The sequence below is a fragment of the Mya arenaria genome, chromosome 10 (assembly GCF_026914265.1).
Source record: "Mya arenaria isolate MELC-2E11 chromosome 10, ASM2691426v1".
Lineage (NCBI taxonomy): Eukaryota > Metazoa > Mollusca > Bivalvia > Myida > Myidae > Mya > Mya arenaria.
Window position 1 is genome coordinate 66,607,797 of NC_069131.1, and position 19,889 is coordinate 66,627,685.

The 19,889-nt window shown below is 35.3% G+C and overlaps 1 protein-coding gene across 1 annotated transcript; it reads left to right on the top strand.

Annotated features, from left to right (window-relative positions):
- Positions 1-6,023: 6,023 nt before the first annotated feature.
- Positions 6,024-14,721, top strand: LOC128204943 (sodium- and chloride-dependent betaine transporter-like). Its single transcript, XM_052906343.1, has 7 exons — positions 6,024-6,289; positions 8,236-8,381; positions 9,498-9,650; positions 9,785-9,905; positions 11,610-11,742; positions 13,378-13,512; positions 14,599-14,721. Exons 1-7 carry the CDS (start codon positions 6,024-6,026, stop codon positions 14,719-14,721), a joined length of 1,077 nt encoding a protein of 358 aa, XP_052762303.1.
- The last annotated feature ends 5,168 nt before the right edge of the window (positions 14,722-19,889 follow it).

A 19,889-nucleotide genomic window follows, 5' to 3' on the forward strand; every position in this document is an offset into this window, starting at 1 on the left:
AACAAATATATTATTTACATAAATTACAATAAATAAAGAGAGATCTTCTTATGTAATATGGTTGAATGTCACTACTGCCACACTGTTACGCTGTTACCAGTCTGCCACTCCACTATCTTAATCTCCCGCTAACGTAAACGTCACACAGACGTCACCCGAATGTCGACAACGGCGTCACACAGACACCACATAGACGCATCGACGTCACACAGACGCCGACTACAGGAAATACAGGCGTCACTTAGACGTCAACACTGACGTCACTCAGATGCCAATCTCAATACACGTCCCGCCTCTCGACGTCCACGATAGGATATATCAACGCCCACCTAGGCGTATCCGTCCTCAGCACCAGCCTGCGTTACCGGTACAAACACGAGGTCCACTGTTAGCGTCCGGAAGCCCAACTACGTTGAAAACGTCCTCTGACATCATGAGCCCCAAAATGTCAATGTAACCGTAACGTGTCGACCATAGCAAACGATGTTTTGCTGTTTACGTATAACCCTGGTATCAGGTGTTGATAATACTTAGTATTAATGCACATTCATTCCCCAACAGATTTTCGGTTGCATAACTGCAGACGTGGCAGTTCCGTCCGTCCACCCAGAGAATGTTACACGTCTGTCTTGGTCAAAAACCTGTTCCAAACTAACTAGAGAATTACACACCCAAAACATGTACAAATTATGATGACGTAAAAATGGTCAGAGCAGTGAAAATGGGTCAAGTGTTACCGTATCGTGTCGATACAATACTACCTAATGATTGATTTTAAATCAATGTTTAAACTAGTACAAGCAAATTGTATTAAATAATAATACCATAATATAAATGTAAAATGAGATTTGTGACAATAATCTATGCAGAACCGTAAACTTCCATCTTTCTTTCTTACGAGGACTACATTTGAAGAATAAGGGCTATTAGATGGACGAATGACACCACAATCCACCATATCCTTCAGATGCTGTTTGACTTCTTCATACATGGACGCTGGAATCTTTCGATACGGTTGCTTGAAGGGATGATCATCAGTTAACACAATCTTGTGTTTAACAAGGTTGCAGCATCCAATATCAGCCAGGCCTTTAGAAAAGACTTGTGTCCAGTTACCAAGTACGTGCCGTTTACGATGGAGTAGTTCGGAAGTAACATGGTTGGTATCAATTTTCAAGCCAAGTTGTTCAGCTTCTGTCAAAGGACTATCAGATTCAGAAGGTGATGTAGAACAAGATGAAGTATCAGAACAATCAGAATGAAAAGACGACAAGTTATCTACAACACTAACTTCAGAAATTTGGCACAATTTGGATTTTGGCCGTATAAGTAGTGGTTTTGCTGAAACATTACAAATCTTCACAGGCACTTTGGAATATAAAGCATTATGTGTAAGTTTCACTAACTGGGTACATACAAGAAATTCATTAATTTCAATATTTTCAGTAAACAGGATCTAAAATCTGCACCTCTCACAATGCCATTGAGAATTGTTGTCTCATACGGACCAACTTCAATGGTACGATTGTTGGTTGACCGCACCGTGCAAGGATGACACGTCAAGGAGTCAAAAGCAATTTCCCAAACATGTGGAATATCAAAGACAGCACAATTATTTACAAAAGACTTGCATCTCCTTATGATATTGGCATTAACAATAACAGGACATTGTTTATTCAATGAACTATCTGAGACGACTAACACTGGAACATCTATGTCAAAGTCAGATAAGTTTGGAATAAAAACAGAAGCTTCAATGTAGCCTAGTACATTCAATTTCGTACCATCCGCAATAGAAACATCAATGCCTAACATGGTTATATCAAACAATTCAGGTTTATGAAAAAAATACAGATGTTTCTTTAGCAGGTCTTACTATGCGGTCTTTCAAATGGCCTTTCTGATTACCCTCTGCCGATCGGCCATCTATGGAGGCGGATTTAAGTGTGGGTGAAGTATAGTCTGATGATGGGGCGTGGAATTCCTGGGTCTGTATGGGTATGATTGGTTCTGCTGGTTAAAATGACGAGGTCTGTAAGAAGCACCAGGAAATGGAGGTGGAAAAGAAGGCGGTGGAAAAGACGGTACTGAAGATGGAGGTTGAGAAGGTTCCATAGGCTGCTGTTGAGATGTAGCAGAAGGATTCCCACATCTTCTGTATCTACCACGCTGGCCTCCACGTTTCTGTGTAAATTGATGTTGGTTTTGCTGCTCTTGAGATGAAGAGGTACCAAGATGATTAAGAAGTTGATCAAAATTGAGGTCAAGTTTTCTATCAAATCTTTCCTCCCATAAGTTGACTTTACTTTCCAATATATCAAGTCTTTTAGTCAAAGTTTCATCTGCCAAAATAGGTTGATGTTGTGGTTTTTTTCTTGAAGATGAAGAAATGGTTGTTGATGATTTTGAATGTTCTTGTTCCACTTGTCTAATCTCTCGTAGAATGATGTTGCAATCAGTGGTGTAGTCATATTTGTGTCTCGTTTGTTGTTTCAATGACTCAGATTGGAGACCATTCCAGAACCGATGTCGCAGCAGATCATTCTTGGCTGAAGAAGGAAATTCGCCCTTGTTAATGATGTCTTGAAGAGCAGTCTCTATTCTGCATGCAAAAGCTGTAATGGACTCAGATGGTTTCTGCACAGAGTTGAAAAAATCAGAAATGAGATCTTCATTTCATGCAGGGTCACTGAAATGAGATTCAAGTAATTCAAGAGAGTAACAGATTCACCGAGAGGAACTATCAACTGTCTTGCAATACCACGTAGTGATGATCGGACTGTCATCAGTATGAGTAAAGAAAGAAGTTCTGAGATGTTGAGGAGGTATTTGACTTCATGTCGCCAGATGACAAAAGACACATCTCCCTTTGAAAGAGGTTCATCTCCAGAAAATAAATAATCGTGGGGTTGGTAAAGTAGAAGCATGTATCAAATCTGGTAGATTCTTTGATTGGTGTTGAAGTATGGGATGCTGAATTCCTAAGGTGAAGAATGTCGCAAAGACTACCATGAGGATTCTGCGCTGCCTTTGGAAGAAGATTATAATTTATATTGATTTCTTTAAGAATCTCATCCATAGACAAATCACGTACTTTCGTATCTCCGGTTACTTTACTTGAAGCCATTATGAACACAGCAAGAACAACGAACAGCAAAATGTTCCCAATATTGACCATATACATATTGAAACTGAAAACAATCCAGAAAATGAATTCAAATTGTAAATAACTCAGTATTACAATTTTGGTTATTAACTTCAACCAAGAAGATATCAATTTTATACCTAATTTCTAAAAAACCTATATACATAAGTATATATATATCAAAAATAGTTCAATAGAAAAAACACTTAAATTCAGCTCAGATCTCAAAAATATGAAAATCACAATATTTTCCAAAACAAGTACTTATTTTTATAAGGATATGATGCTGTGATCTTTGCAGGAAGCAATCTGAAATATAAGAACGGGGTTAACCTGAAATGAGAACTAAAGCAAGAAGTACTGGATACCCTGAAACGAGATGAAAATGTATATTACTGCTAACCTGAAAAATAGAAACGCAGACTCAATTAAATCTTAAATACACATACAAAATATAGGACAAAATAAGAGTCTATACAATCTTGAATGAAAATATTCAATCTATATATCTTCCCCCTGCCTTGAAAATTATTTGCAAGTTTCAAAATGAGATGGCGAAATTTACAATATTAATCAAACAATTAACCACGCTAACAACCCTTATAGTCGGATAATATGGCTATACTGCCTCCAACTGGTAAAGCCCAAAACAACTTATTTCAGACAGAGACTATATCAATAGAAACACTGCAAAACTCTCAAACAATCACACTTTCAAAAATAAGTCTCACATAACTTTCAGAAATCACATCATGGCAAGAATGTGCAATATTTTAAGATATAAATGTGTGTCCCTTCAATTTAAGTGCAGTGAATGCAAAAAAAAATATATATTCAGGCCAGAAAGAGAAAGGAAACACAGCTAAAGAATCAAGTTTCTACATATTAAATAATGACTGAGCAAAATTTAGAAAATAGAGAATAATGAGAAATCAAAATGAACAAATGAAGTTATTGCAAAGTAAGAAATATACACGAGATATGAGTCAATCAACACAACATGTATATCAATTTAAAGCAAAATCCCCAAAATTGCCCTCAAACTAGGAAAAATGTACATTCACCTAAAATCAGCTATCTCGCGAAATTATATGATTTTAGTATTCCCTACTACAAAAAAACTACCAAATGATAGGAAATTACAAAAAATTACTAACCTTCGTTTATACTTACAAGATATTTCTGGAAAATCGATATGAATCTACTTAAGCCTTCATAATGTAAAAGAAAATGACGAGAATTGTCATTTTTTTACAAAAAATCTTGTGAAAGGATATAGAATAAATTTTACACAGAAATTATATTCGTTATCAAACAAAAATTTACCATGGAAAGTGTACGCACAATCTGAGAAAATGTGGGCAATTTGAAAATTTGTGTACTTACATAAACATCCTTAATAATCCTTTTGATATACAAATTTAACACATTTAAAGCACACAATCACTTCATAAACTTGTAGTTCAACGGTTATCACAGTTTTTAAAGGTGAAGTTCCTTCTGTCGTAAGACGGTAGGTTTTGAAAGATATGCATCACTAGAAGCCGGGAGGTTGATTGCAGATTTTCGAAGTTTAGTAGATAGGAACGTTGGCACGTAAAACACGTGTATTCATTAACACACAGTGATTTTCAGTGACACAACACAAACTCACTCGTTTTAAACGTGGAGTTACCCGTACAAAACCCTGACTTTACAATGATCGATCAATCAGTTGATCGCAAAGATCAATTAAAGTTAGAAAACATCACTTGACTTCAAAATATGAAGAATGGACGACGCAGTTCTTGGCTGAAAGACTCGAATCAACGGCGGTCCTGCCTGGACGTCTCTGCCGTTCGTCACCAGCAAAAGCACCCTTTAGGTCCGCCCTCGGGGGTTTTCGTTGCTGAAGCTGCCTGGCCTCCAAATGATTTTCTTCCGTCGGGGAGCCAAATGTAACCTGGGGCTTTTTATTCAATAAACGCCTTGAAGGGTTCGATAATGTTTTATTCATATGCAATGGAAAAAAAAACCCTATAACAAACAAAAGAGTATTTTAGAGACATAATAAAGAGAATATTTCACAAATACAAAATACACAATTACGAACGACATGCAAAATAGAAATTAAGACAAATGAGAAGATTAAGAAGCTTACCAGGACAGCTATGATGTTTGCAAAATCAAGTAAAGTTAAGTATCGAGTCGAGAATGACAATCTTTCTCTTACGAGAAGCAAATGTGAAATGACATAAAGAAGAAAGGAAAGGGACAAAAGATTTAATAAATTGTGCATAGACCGTGAATATAACAATTATGTAGGTAAAAAGTGTTCACTGCCATGAGAGGATAATGTATATTCACACTCAAGCTAATCATACATAACGGAACCCACACGCCTGGGAAACACTCGCACAAACTATAATTTAACACCTTGTTACATAAAGATTCATGCTATATGTTAACTGTTGTATAGTTAAGAATCCTGCTTTATGTTAACGTTGTTTTAGTAAGAAATCCTACTATATGTCCACAGTAGTATAATACAGATTTCTGCTTTACTTACTCTCATCTAGATATTAAATCAATGCAAAAATGATCCAATTACAGATAGCGTTAATGGTTTAATTACATAACATGTAGTTATTGCATAATATTGAGAAGTGGGGAAATTTATATAAGAAGGGAATACATCTGTGCCTTGTTCCCGTAGTGCAATTTATAAATTCACATTTATTAATATTTAATTGTTCATTTAGTGGGTTATATATAACGTCGTTTGCAAGACTCTCTTAATTATTCAAAATATGCAATTCACCTCTTAATTCAGGATAAAGCTGTGTAGAGCGGATACTGGTTATAAACTGAGAGAGGTTACTTTGCATTATACGTGAAGATGGAAGGAGATACTGAAGAATTGGCGTTCTTGAAAACCCCCAAAGAGGAGATAATCTGTATAGCAAACAAGGACCAAATAAAGCTTCTAAATCGGGACTCCATATGCACGTCACCGGCGTTGACATCGGAATATAATGATAATGTAGATATAGAAGTTGGAAACGTTGAGAGGGGGCTATGGGCAAACAAACTGGAGTTTTTTCTTGCAATTTGTGGCTACAGTATCGGTATAGGAAGTGTTTGGAGGTTTCCAATTACATGCAGGTATTATGCAAGTATAATATAGTGGAGTAGTGTTTGTTTCAAAGTAAAATTGAATTATATTTCACCGAGGTAGCACAAAAAAGCTATATTTTACGACTAGTTAAGTAACGAGTTAAGAATTTACTTTTGGTGTTCTAAGTGTCACTTACCAGCCATAGACTACCAACTGTTTAATCTAACGCAGCTCAACTCAACTAGAACCAAACTACTGGTTGAAAAGCAGTTTCCGACAGAAAGCAGTTTCCGACAAATCACTTTTTCGCGTACTTTCTTTTGATCTTTATAAAGAAGGTATTGTAATTTAATTATATAGTTACTAGGCAATCAAAAGTTGAAGTTTTTACCGAGACACGTAAATAACTTTTATTGTTATTTAATGTTTATTTTTTTTTTCAATTTGTACACAAACTTGCACGTGGGGGATCGTCACGCGCAGCGCATTGCGCATGCGTGTGAACCTAATTTGCATATCTATGAATAGCTACAAGGTTGTCCTTAATTGACTTATACAAACGATGATCATTGTGTACGTATTTGCGAACACTGTTGTCATGCTAGTTTTACACCCACATTCACTAAAATGATTACAAACACAAGTTCTTATTAGAAATGAAACAAAATATCATTGATATTTAGTGTCTGCCTGATTTCCAGAATGATGATTGACTGGCGTAAGTTTTTAGGTTTAATTTTTGGTAAATGCTGAAAAATTAAATAATAGTTCTCGTACTGTAGTCTTCTATTTAGTATATTAAATAAATGGATAAAAAAACACACAATAGGCGCCTAAAATCTGCCGCGTATTTGATTTGTCGGAAACTGCTTCTCGTCAACAGCTAATCAGAACAGTGTAAGTACCCTCTTGGCGCCCCCATTAGATACACTATATGTGACGTCACACATGTGAAAAATATATCGACAATAGCAGCTTGAGCTGTAATTATCTAAAATGTAAACAATTTTAGTAGGAATTTTAACACGTATGAATAAATCAATAAACACTTCTAAAAACTGTCGGAAACTGCTTCTCAACCAGTACACTGTTTTACGTTTCGATGTTTCATTCAGTTATTACAACAAACCTAGTTCGATGAAGATCATCAGACAAGTGAAGACAGTCCGTCTCAAAACTCAACTTCCTTACACAGAGAAACTTTTAGAACATGTACCTTAATTATGGTTCAAATCGTGACTTAAAATACAGTACAGCACATATTTTTGACAAGAAATTATAGCTGATATAGCAAAATCAAGCGTTTACTAATACATTTAATGAATTACTATACTATCATTGACGCATTTTCATCATAGCTGGTCATCATACCATATTAAGCATTTTCACAAAATGTTTGGAATGGCCATGTGCTTGTGAAACATGTTTGTTTTTGACAGTTATATGTCAACGGTGTGACTTCCTGCATATTTCATTATTGTTTCATCCAATTAGTCCAAGTTAAGATATTCCCGTGATCATGACCATTTCAGTTATATATTTATCATAGGTATGACATAAATCTGCTGAAATCTTTGGTATTTTAGTGTATTTATCAATAAAATACAACTTGGCCTTTAAACTATTATGCTGTTTTACTTATATTGTTATAAATAATTAATGAGCCGCATTTATAATGTGGATTGCCTTACTTTATTTATATATCAAAACGACTATATAACCATACGGCTAGGACCATGTTAAGAAAAACTGAACCAGACAGTGCTCTCAAAATAAACACCAAAGCAGCCATCGGTCTATTACCATAGTTAACAAGGTATGGCACTGTTACTGTCGGCAAAAATCACTGACAGCTGACACTATAATATTAAAAAGGAACATTTTTATATGTTGTTACAACTTCTCTTTATCTCTTTTTTCAAATGCTTGAGAACGATTTTGTTTCAATTCTAATGTAGTTTAAATGCAAAACAAAATCATTATTCTATTACAGTCGCAATGGTGGCGGGGCTTTCCTGATCCCATTTTTCTTCTTCCTGATCACAGCTGGTGGACCCCTTTACTACCTCGAAGTTTGTCTGGGACAGTTTACAGGCAAGAGTGCAGGATTGGCATTCGAATGCTGTCCATTGCTTAAAGGTAACATTGAAACACAAAAACACTGGACTACCTTTTTTTCTTTGAGATGATTTAAATTGTATTACCATAAATATTCAGCATTTTATTTATAATCATTTCGGATTCGTTCAATTATACGTTTCAATTATGCCGCGATATTTCTTTTACGACTTGCAAAATCATATGCTTCATACTGATGAAATATGAAATTATCAAATACAACTACAAATATGAGTACCAACCTGTATCGTCGTACAGGACTAGGTGTGCTTTTACATTAGTATTTCGTCAAAATTATGCTTACGATCATATAACACACATGTTGTGTTTAGCAAGTAATGCCAACATTTATGGAGTTGTGGTTTGTCATCATGAAATAACATAGGTTTTAACAAACACATGTTTTGTCGTGTGGGGCTGCGAGAATTGCAAGAAATGGCCTAATTGACCGTGTTCTGGTATGGCATCATGAAACCAGCGTGGGTCTTAAAAACACGTATTTAGCCTTTCAGGATAAGGAGTGTTACAAGTATTGGCCTCATTAATGGCGTTGTGGGTGTTAGAAACACATGTTCCGTCTTGCAGGGCAGAGTTGCAAGTAATGGCATCATTGACGGTGTATGCCATCATGAAACGAGTGTGGGTCTGATTTATACATGTTTTGTCTTGAAGAGTGGGCCAAGTGGCGGGTAATTCTCACACTGATGATGTTATTATATGTCATCATGGTAGTTGATTTGTCTAGCAGATATCCTGGATTGTTGCAAGTAATGCTTTCATGAGGGTGTTGTGGTATGTCATCATGGAAATACCGTGGGTCTTAGAAACACATGTTTTGTCTCGCAGATCTTGGAGTACGTCATCACGATTCGAGCCTTGGTATGCGTAACATTTTCAATAAAAAAAGTAAAGTCTTGCAGGTCTTGGTATTTTGCAAGTAAAACTCTAACAGACGGTGTTATGGTACTTTATTATGATACTTTACTGGGTATGCGAAATATTTCTTAGAAACATATTTTTTTTTCTTTCAGGTTTGATCGTGTTGGTAGTAAGTTTCTCATTAGAAGTGTTATATTACATGACCATGCTTCTAAGCTATATTTGCTTAATACACCTCAGTAAACACATATTTTGCAGGAATAGGCGTGTTGCAAGTAATGCTCTCCTTAACGGTTTTATGGTACGTCAATATGGTTCTAGCTTGGGTCTGCTACTTTCTCTACAACTCTTTCTTTCCCGTGTTACCATGGACAACGTGCAATAACAAGTGGAACACTCCTCACTGCACACGTGAGTTCGTAACAGTTTTTGTTCATTATTACCATATTTAATTATTAACATAATAACAATATTCCTTACCATGATTTCACATTAAAACGTAACTACCTGAGCTAATATACTGTTTATGACTCGCTTATTTACAGCTTTAGCTGACATGTGGGTTGATGATATTATACATGTAAACGGAACAAACATCACATCCAATATGACGTCAATTACCGTGCCACACAGTTTAAACAGCTCGTCGGCATTTGAGTTCTGGGAGTAAGTCAAAATAAATTGTTTGTAAATAAGTACATTATATTTATGGTATGAAGGTTTTTTTGTTGCTTATGTAATACTAAGACAGTTCCATTATCTCGGAGTGTACTAGGCTACATTTGGAATATCTTGGCCATTAAACATCGAAAACAATCTCGTATGTATGCCTGTACATCAGTAGAAGTAGGTCTAATTTTTAATTATAGTATTGATTAATTGTAGTATTTTGACGTGTATTGTTTAGTACTAAGATTTAATTTGTTGCTACTGAAATATATCATTGAAGAATATCATTGCTTAGGGAATTAAGATACAAAAGAGTATAGTCATTCGATTAATTTGCTAAATTCAAATTACTACGCGATCTATTTTTAGCGTAGCTTAATTGTTAATCGCCTATATATATCTGAGGTTGTTTGCAATTGGAATTGGCCAAGATGATCCGAATGTTAGGCGTTGAAATAAAAAAGAACAGAAGTTACAGAAAGAAATTTACCGAAAAGTACTCTCGCTTTCAAATTTAACATAAAAGTAAGCATAAGACTGGCTCCCATTTCTCGAAAATAATGAATCGTAACTGAGCTTCTATCATTTAGCGACGTTCCTGCTATTTCAATAAATCACTGGGGTCTGTACTTTAACATTGCTATGATGTCACTAACTGAAGTTTATTGAAATATGTCATTGACTGAACGAAGCACAAATTGGACTATGAATCTATATTGATATCCTATAGTATGCTGTTAAGCCATGAATAAATTAGTTGCATCTGTTGTACATACGTTATTCATAGCTAAGTGTTAGACTTATTACTAACATTTAAAGAGAAAGCAGGGGCAGATCCAGGAATTGACAGAAGAGCGTGCGTAACATAGGGGCGAAACATTTTGACATGCGCCCCTCCCTCAAAACTGAAAGTATGTGGCATGAACTGTTTGCATGGCAATTTTGCGTTACTTACTCATAAACATTTTTACAATTTGTAGTCGCAAATAGTTTATAATGAGCGTATTTTATTGCTTTTTCCCATATTGATATCAAAAGTAAACTTGGACGATTTATGAGGGGCGCGCGCCGGGTGCGCCCCACTCTGAAACCGCTAGTGAAAAGTAAACAACTCTGTTTGTCTAAACTTTGTCAGTAAATTTTGGGGTTACAGTTGTCATCAAGATAGTATACATATATATTTTGCATTGATCTGCAAGGATTTTATAGATAAGAAAAAAAAACTATTAACAAGTATGATAGCTTACTCCTGCCTAATTTCGCTGTGAAGGAGGGAACATGCGAAAATGCCAAAACGCCAAATAGTATAAATCAGCCAACATACGGAAGTATAGATTTCTGAGATACAACAAGCCCCATCGTAATGTGTAGTAGGAGGAGTGGTAGTAGTAGTAGTAGTAGTAGTAGTGGTGGTGGTAGTAGTAGTAGTAGTAGTAGTAGTAGTAGTGGTAGTGGTAGTGGTAGTGGTAGTGGAAGTGGTAGTGGTAATGGTAGTGGTAGTGGTAGTAGTAGTAGTAGTAGTAGTAGTAGTAGTAGTAGTAGTAGTAGTAGTAGTAAGTAGTACGAGAAATAATAGAAGTAGCAGTAGCAGCAGCAGATGCAGTATCAGCAGAGGCAGCAGTTGCGGTTGTCATACGGGTGCTAGTACCTGTTGTAACACTAGTAGCAGTTCTATTACAATATTTAAAACATTCTTTCCAGATTCAATGCAATTGGTCGGTCTTCTGGATTAGAAGAGATGGGAAACATGCAGCCTCATTTGGTCATTTGTCTGCTGATAGCGTGGGCATTCACTGTTCTCGCTGTGATTAAGGGTGTCAAAACGCTTGGAAAGGTATAAGGAGTAACAAAACTATTTGTTTGTTTCCGGTTTCTTGGCGTTTCCTTAGTTTTTGCACCGGCATTGTTGTTTTATTGATAATAGAAATTCCTGTCTGAATGTTATCTTAATTTGCCGTTGTGATAACTTTTGGTCGTTTTTTTCTCATGGGTAAAACGGGTTTATGTTCTAAGATGTCGACGGTTTAAAGCGTTATATTGATATTAAAACACAACTTGACCAAATCAGATTTGAGTTTATATCTCGACTTACCTACATTTAATTCTTTGCGTTGAAACTGGAGGCCTAAAGCCCTGCCAAAATGATACTATTAATGACGTCACCCGGTTAGTACGTTCTTGGTCTACAAAGATGCAACGGTTTTCCAAATTTTAAAATTAAATTACATTTTAAATATGTTTTATTAAGTTATTTAAATTACCACAATGCCGTCTATTTCTCATTATAAGCGCTACAATGCCATATCGCCCTTTTCCCCATTAAATGCGCATCAGTGCTGTCGCTTATTCTTTCTCCTTAAAAGTGCCACAATGCGATCGCTTCTTTTGTTTCCGATTACAAGCACCACAATGTCATCGCCTAACTTTTTTTCTTATTGAAAGCGCAACAATGCCAACGCCTTTTCTGTGTCTAATTAAAAGCGTCCAAATGCCAACGCTTTTCTGTTTTACATTAAAAGCGCCACAATGCCATCGCCGTTTTTGTTTATATGTACATATCTCAGTAAAAGCGCCACAATACTATCGCCCATTGCCCTTTCTGCCTCTAACTGTCAGCGCCAAAATGTCATCGACGATTCTGTTGCTCATTTAAAGCGCCGCATTGTCATCGTCATTCACAATTCCATAGCATATTGTGAGACTCTCTTAAAGCTGCACTCTCACAGATTGATCGTTTCGACATTTATTTATTTTTTGTCTTCTAACGAGCCAATTTTTTCTGGAACCAATGGAAACCAGTTATATAAGACTGCTGACAAAATATTAGATCACAGATATTTATATTTAAGTTCAAAAATTGATGTTTTATGCATTTTTCCTAAACCGTTAGTAACGGTTTAAGCCATAAAACATCAATTTTCAAATGGAAATATGAAAATCGGCAATCTGATCTTTTGTCAGCAATCTCTTATCATTGGTTTGAAGATATTTACGCATAAAATGTTCTTTCCAAGACAAAATATAAAAAAAAGTTGTAAAAACGGTATATCTGTGAGAGTGCAGCTCTAAAATGCCACAATTCTATTTAACATATGACATTAATTAAAACAAATTTGGTACAGATGATCACAGAGACCGTACATGCATATATATCAGGGCCCATAACTCTGACTCTAATGATAGAGTTAATCCCTTTTAAAGTGAAAATAAATCATAAATAACAGAACATTGATTGACAAAATCTAGTTAAATGGACATGAATGAGGCGGATTAGGCAATTCTTATAATTAAATATTCTTTAATAATCCGTTGTTAGTTGCGTTAACGGGCCAGTGGTCTACGTAGCTCCTATAATGAAAACGAGGTGTTCTACCCAAATCGCCTACGGTACACAACGAAATTTAGCGCAGTAGTGTATAGGGGTATCCGACGATGATCTACAATATTATGATATTGTTCATTTCTCCAGGTCGTGTACGTAACAGCAACCGCCCCATACCTCTTCCTGACGATTATCCTCATCAAAGGGTTAACGATGGAAGGTGCCGCGGACGGGATTAAAACATACGTCACTCCGGATTTTTCAAAACTCCTCACGTTTCAGGTTTGTGTTCTTTATTTAATATTCAAATGTTTATTCATAAATATTTGAGAAAAGCTATGTAATGTTAAAGACGCCAAATCGTAAAGGTTAGTAGTAGGAAGTTTGAACTGTGATAAATATCATATTTGTTTTGAATTTGACCTGATTCCTGATTAAACTTTCTTGCACGCAGGACAATAATTTGTGATTAATATGGCCGTGCTGTAAACTAGCGTCCGACACATCCGTAGTATGCTCAACTAAATTTTCACAAAACGATATTACAATACAGCACAATTGAATGTATGTTTTTTTCTTCAAATAAAAATAATACATAACGCATAGGATCATATTAAAAAGTGTTGTTTTAGAAGAACTTTATGACATCATCATATAAATAAAGTTATGAGGCATATCAACGTCGTACGTGTTTTTGTTGAAATACTTAAACATGCGTTTTCAAAGTGTGTGTAAAAAGAAAAATCATATGTGTTTCCGATCTGAATACAAAAAAAAACGACACTCGGCCACGCTACGTTGCCGGATACTCGACAAGCTCGCTACCGGCTTCTGCACGTGCCCTCAGATAGGGTTTTGATCCGATCAGGACTGAAAACACGTGATAAATAATAGTTAGACAGTATTGCAATATTTGTCCGATAATATTGGTATACGCGACGCGCACTAGGATGTCTAACTAGCATGGTTTCCCCTACAACGTTCAACTTATTAATTCTTTTTTTTCGAAAATAAAATGTGTAATTGACGTCATTTCCTGTTTATGACGTCATTTCATGTATAATAATCAAACGAATGAAATTCAAAAACGGCCGAAACTTCGTGACAATAAAAGCTCAATGTTGAAGTAAAACTTCTGTTAAAACTGTTGATAAGAATATTCTTGCAGGGATATATTTTGACAGTTCCATGTCAAGTAAGTGAATAAAATACAAGAAAGGGCCACGAGAGTCAATAATATTTTGAGTACTCTAGAGCCACATACAGTCATAACAAAACATACCTTCAATACAATTAAGTTATTGAAGAATCTTAGCGAAATGTTTGTAGTCAAGTTGGACATTAAATGAATGAAATATCTTATTTCAGGTGTGGCTAGAGGCGGCACTACAGGTCTTCTTCTCGTTAGGGCCATCCTGGGGAGGCGTGATAACCATGGCTAGCTATAACCGCTTCCACCTAAAATCATTTTGGTACGGTTGGATTTTTTGACTGTCTTGGGAAGCGATAATGATTACTTTTGTGTGTTTTGTTTGTAATGCGTAATTATTTTTACACTCGTAGGGATTTGTTTTGTTACATTTCCAGATGTTTCTTTTACATTGTAGTTGTTCATTGCATAATAGAATATAGTTCATGCTTATGCCAACGGACGTTGAAGCAGCTTTGCCCTTTCCACATATTGTCGATGAACAGATGCCTACTCCCACCCTTCAAAAACAAACAGCAAAACCACTCACATGTTGGTACTTTTGATGTTGTTTTCATTAAGCAATAGTACACCTATTCCTACACTCGAACGTTTTCGCTCTAATAAAAGTGGGTGTTCATAAATAAATATTTACATCCGTACTTGATTTTCTGAACGATAAAAATTGAGTTCATTTTGCATGAACCGGTCGACCCTTCGTGACCTTTGTAGGCGGAGTTTGGCAACAAAGCAACGTTCTGATTGGGTGTAGTGATATTACTACGATCTACTTTATTGCTAAATATAGCATGGCACATGTTCTGTTGGATGCCGGCTTGTTTACATGTTTCTTTTGATGTTTTACGAAGAATTTAAATGAAAGACATTATTTTCTAGAAATATCATTTGGAAAATGCTTTATTTTGCATTTGATAACCAAAGAACACGCATTGAACAAATAATAGAGACAAAATAAAATTGACACGGTTTTACTACGGTTCGTCTGTAACAACTGTCAAAACAAACATGGGCTGATGATTCTAAGTTCGGCGATTTCTTTCTAGGACAAATGTATTTGTTCGAACAAACGTCTTAATATTGACCATTCGAGAAGACTAGCACATCACAACACTTCAATATCTTTGCGAATGTTAAAAGTCAACAAACAAATGAAATTATGACGCTATATAATTACCTTGAACTGGAAGTTATCTATGAAATCACCATGACAACATTTTGTATGCCCTCTCACATAGGTCATGCATATGTAAAACATGAGTTAAAATGTATCGAAAGTTCTCTTGATTTAAAAATGAATAAATTACAACAGAAATCATTATTACCTCCACATATTTTACAGAAACTACCAAATGATTAAAATAAATTTTTGATTATTTATTTCTTTCTGCAAATTGCTTATGGACTATTTATTATGCGGTGGATAAAAAGGACGCCGAGCTAAAACACCAAGGGCGACAAGTGCTCTTACCATTTACATTCGCTCTTCACGTTTTGTTCCCCTTTGTTGTAGTTAAAGGCTTATTCTCAATCACTATTAGGTCGAAAAAAAAATAAGAAGGGAAAATGTAAATATAAGTATTGATTCTTATTTTTATTGCGTTTATGCAGTATGAACGCTCGGCCGCGATTTTGCATATTTTGCAAAAACCGCTAGCGCGGTTTATGCATATGCAAAATCGCGGCCGAGCGTTTATACTGCATGAACGCACGAAAAATAAGAATCAATCCTTAATTTCACTCCTATTTCAAACCTTAAAGGCTTTCATTTTCAAACTCTCACTCCTTTGTCACTTTGATTGGTTTTCCTCATATAAATATCACTCATATTTCACACTTTGAATGGATTCCCTCCAACAATAACAAGCCTGTTTACTTTTGAATGGATTTTCTCCAAATATCTACTCCTATTTCATACCTTTTTTATTTCAATAATGTTAGTCATATGTAACACTTAGAATGGTTTTCTCCAGTAATATCTCATAGGTCACACTTTGAATGGGATTTCTCCTACCAACTTCACACTATTAATGGGGTTTCTCCAATAATATAACTCCTTTCAAACACTTTAAATGTGTTATTTTTCTTCAATTAAGTCATTCCTAAGACACACTTTTGATTGTTTATCCAATCATAACACCAATATTTCACATTGTGTCTTTTCTTCAATAAAATCACTCCTATTTCACTCCGTTTCAGCATTTTTTTTTGTTTTCGATAAAGTAATGCCTTTACCCTCTGGTTTTATTTTTCAATGATTATGATCTTTTTTATGCTTTGAATGATTTAATTTTCTATAGAAGCAATCCAATTTTAACGCTATCCAATAATATCACTAACTTGAAATGCTTTCTTTCGAACAATTTTGAATGGCTATTTTCTCCAATAAAAACACTCCTGTGTTCATACATGTGTTTGGCCTTGTCCCAACATAGGAGTACTATTTATCTAGATCCACTCTGCTCCAGGAAAGTGATGATATACCAATATACCAGTTCCGACCCCCCCCCCCCCCAGTACCTTTAGAAATGTCCCCGGTGCTTTTGCGGAAAAGACCTTTACCTCTGAATTGGATATTTATATTTTCGCGTCTAGTTTTAATATTGTTTCTTTGTTTGTGAGTATGTAGGTTGCCTGATCGCAACTATACTTTAAACCATTTACTTGTTTGCCTTTATAACTTCCACTAAAATACACTTCCGTGTTTGTACTTTAGTCATTTATTTTTGATTTCCTGATTGGTATTTTGTATTCAATATTTGGGAGAAACATATTAATTTAAATATTTGTCATAGGAGCATAACCAAATATCAGACATTCAATTTGCCGCAAGAAGATGTGTACACGGTCCTTACAATCTCTTTACAATGATTTGTGTTTCAGGTCATCGACATTATGTGTAACAGCAGCTGGATTAACGTCTTTTTATAATGGTCTGGTTGTCTTTGTCTTGCTTGGGGTTATGGCCAAGCAGTCTGGAATGACAGTTCAGGAGACTGCATCGCAATCAGGTTGGACTTAGGACCATTTGGGCTAGTCTTGTTGTAAGCTCCCTTTTGAAGTATGTTTATAAGAAGCTTTTTTCCAATAATATTTTTTATGATATATGTGATTATATAATAGTAGTGGTCGGAATTGTTCATTCCAAGATAAATGTAATAGTAATGATAAGAAAAAGCATACCATTTTACACATGAATAAATGTGTTTTAGTTTCATGTTTGGTATACGCGACTTTTGATGGATGCAAATATTCTGAGCAGTTTAAGAATGAATATTCGTAATAAATCCGAAATTTCGACGGTACATAGGCAAAGTTTTTTTTTACCGTCCCTAATTATTATACGAAAACGTATTAGAGTGCAGGAATTCTTCAAGTGCGTAAGAGTATTTTCATTAAACCATGCCGATAAGCCATGCATTGATTTCTGTCGTAGGTCCTGGTATAGCCTTTGTGGCCTTCCCGACCATCCTCAGCACCATGCCATTGCCCCAGTTCTGGTCTGTTCTATTCTTCCTTATGTTGATCACAGTCGTGTTCGACAGCATGGTAGGTCTCTGTTGGTAACATATATATATATATGAGTGAATGCCTTCTTTCTGCGGTTGTCTCCAGTTAAAGTTATATAAATGCTATTTTGAGGTTGATTATAAACATGATTCCCAGTAGTAAGTTATGATCAGACTTAAACATCAAATCTAGATATTTAAATAGTCACTATTGTCACTAATCACAACAATTGAAACATACAATTTAGTAAGTCATAAAAGACAATGGGAAACATGTTTATTGATTTTCCATATGATCTTATGTTATTTGTGTTAAAAATCAAAATCAAGCCTTAGGCCTCACCAAATTAATAACTTGTTCATCGGATTTCTCGCACCTATTTCTTCAGAAAGACATTTTCTATCACTTGCGCCCGCACCATCTAAACGAACGAGTAAATATTTTTACGAGCGCGCATTTTAGTGGAATTTAGAATACTCAGCGTAAATGGAAGAGCGCCATTGCTAACTGAAGTCGACATTTACTGCTTTCTTACCTAAACCGCGTTTTTCGATTGTAAAAAATATCAAAACACCGGCTTCATGAAAACAAATTTCAATTGCACTTCCTTATTCTTGAAAATACGTGAACAAATGACAATACTACAGCCATTTAAAGGTTGATTTTGGACAATTGAGTTGCTTTCAATATGTCTGCACCTCAAAAGAAACGTATATATAGTGGGCATGAAGTGCAGAATTTCACCGTGAATGACAGTGAGAGTGATGATCGAAAAAAAAAAATGATTTGGACGTGTCTGACGGGAATAAGGATGACAGTTTCTGTGAAAAGACAGTTTGCAATCAATCATCTGCACCTACTACACATGTCCTGGTAGAAACGTCAGGTGTGTATTTTTAACTTCTTTGTTGTTTTGCTGCTAACATATAGCAAAGTTGATGTATTTTTTGTAGTATTTATTTCCTTCAAAAATATACATTTAATGATTTATGCATTTTTGTTTTTATTTTGCTACAGATCAAAATATAGTGTTTATTTAACTCTTATACAATGCATTTACCGTAATAGAAAAATAAAGTTTAGCTCAGTAATGAGAACCACTGGTATTCCTGGATCTTCAATTTTATTCCTGTGTAATCATCAAACTGTATTAGCCATGCATAATATATATATTGCACAAAACATTTAAAAATAATATTGCAAATTAAAATTTCAGATTCCTCAGACGCAGCGTACCATGAAATTCCTGTCCCTTTGAGGCAACGAGGTCGTGCTCGTGGTGGAGGCAATGGTCGCGGTTGAGTCAATGGTCATGGACGCTAAATATAAACCTGACTGACAGTCCTTTGTGCTTCATGTCATGCCCTGAGCTTAACCATTCACACAACAACATTAAGCAAGCCAAAGCTAGAATTGTGTATAATTTGTAAATATTAGTCGTAAAGGAAAACAAACCGTGTCAGAGAGTGTGATTGGAAAAAAAGTATGAATCGCACATTGCGTTGCAATTAAATGTTTGTAGACTTTTACATGATCATGTGTATATTCAAACTATAAATGGATATAATTCAAATGTATATTATTTGAGCTGATTCTATGAAAGAAATATTGGATATTGTTATATTTTCTTGAAAAAATCTTTGCTATATATGAAATTTGACCCAATCAATATTCGCATTACAAAAGAAATAAAAGTGCTGTTTTTGTAAATGTGTTTATGTTTTTTTATTAATCCAAATTTGAACAAAATATCTAAAAAAATAAGGAAAATATGCCAGTTTAAAATAGGTAGGCATTTGAGAAATTCTGAGAAAGCTTGAAATAAGCTTAGCGCTGGATGAAACACATTTGGCGCAGAAAGGGATAATAGAAAGGTGTAGGAACTAAAATGTCTACAAACGCCAATCGTGTAGTCATTGCTAGAGTAATAGCTGTAGTTTAT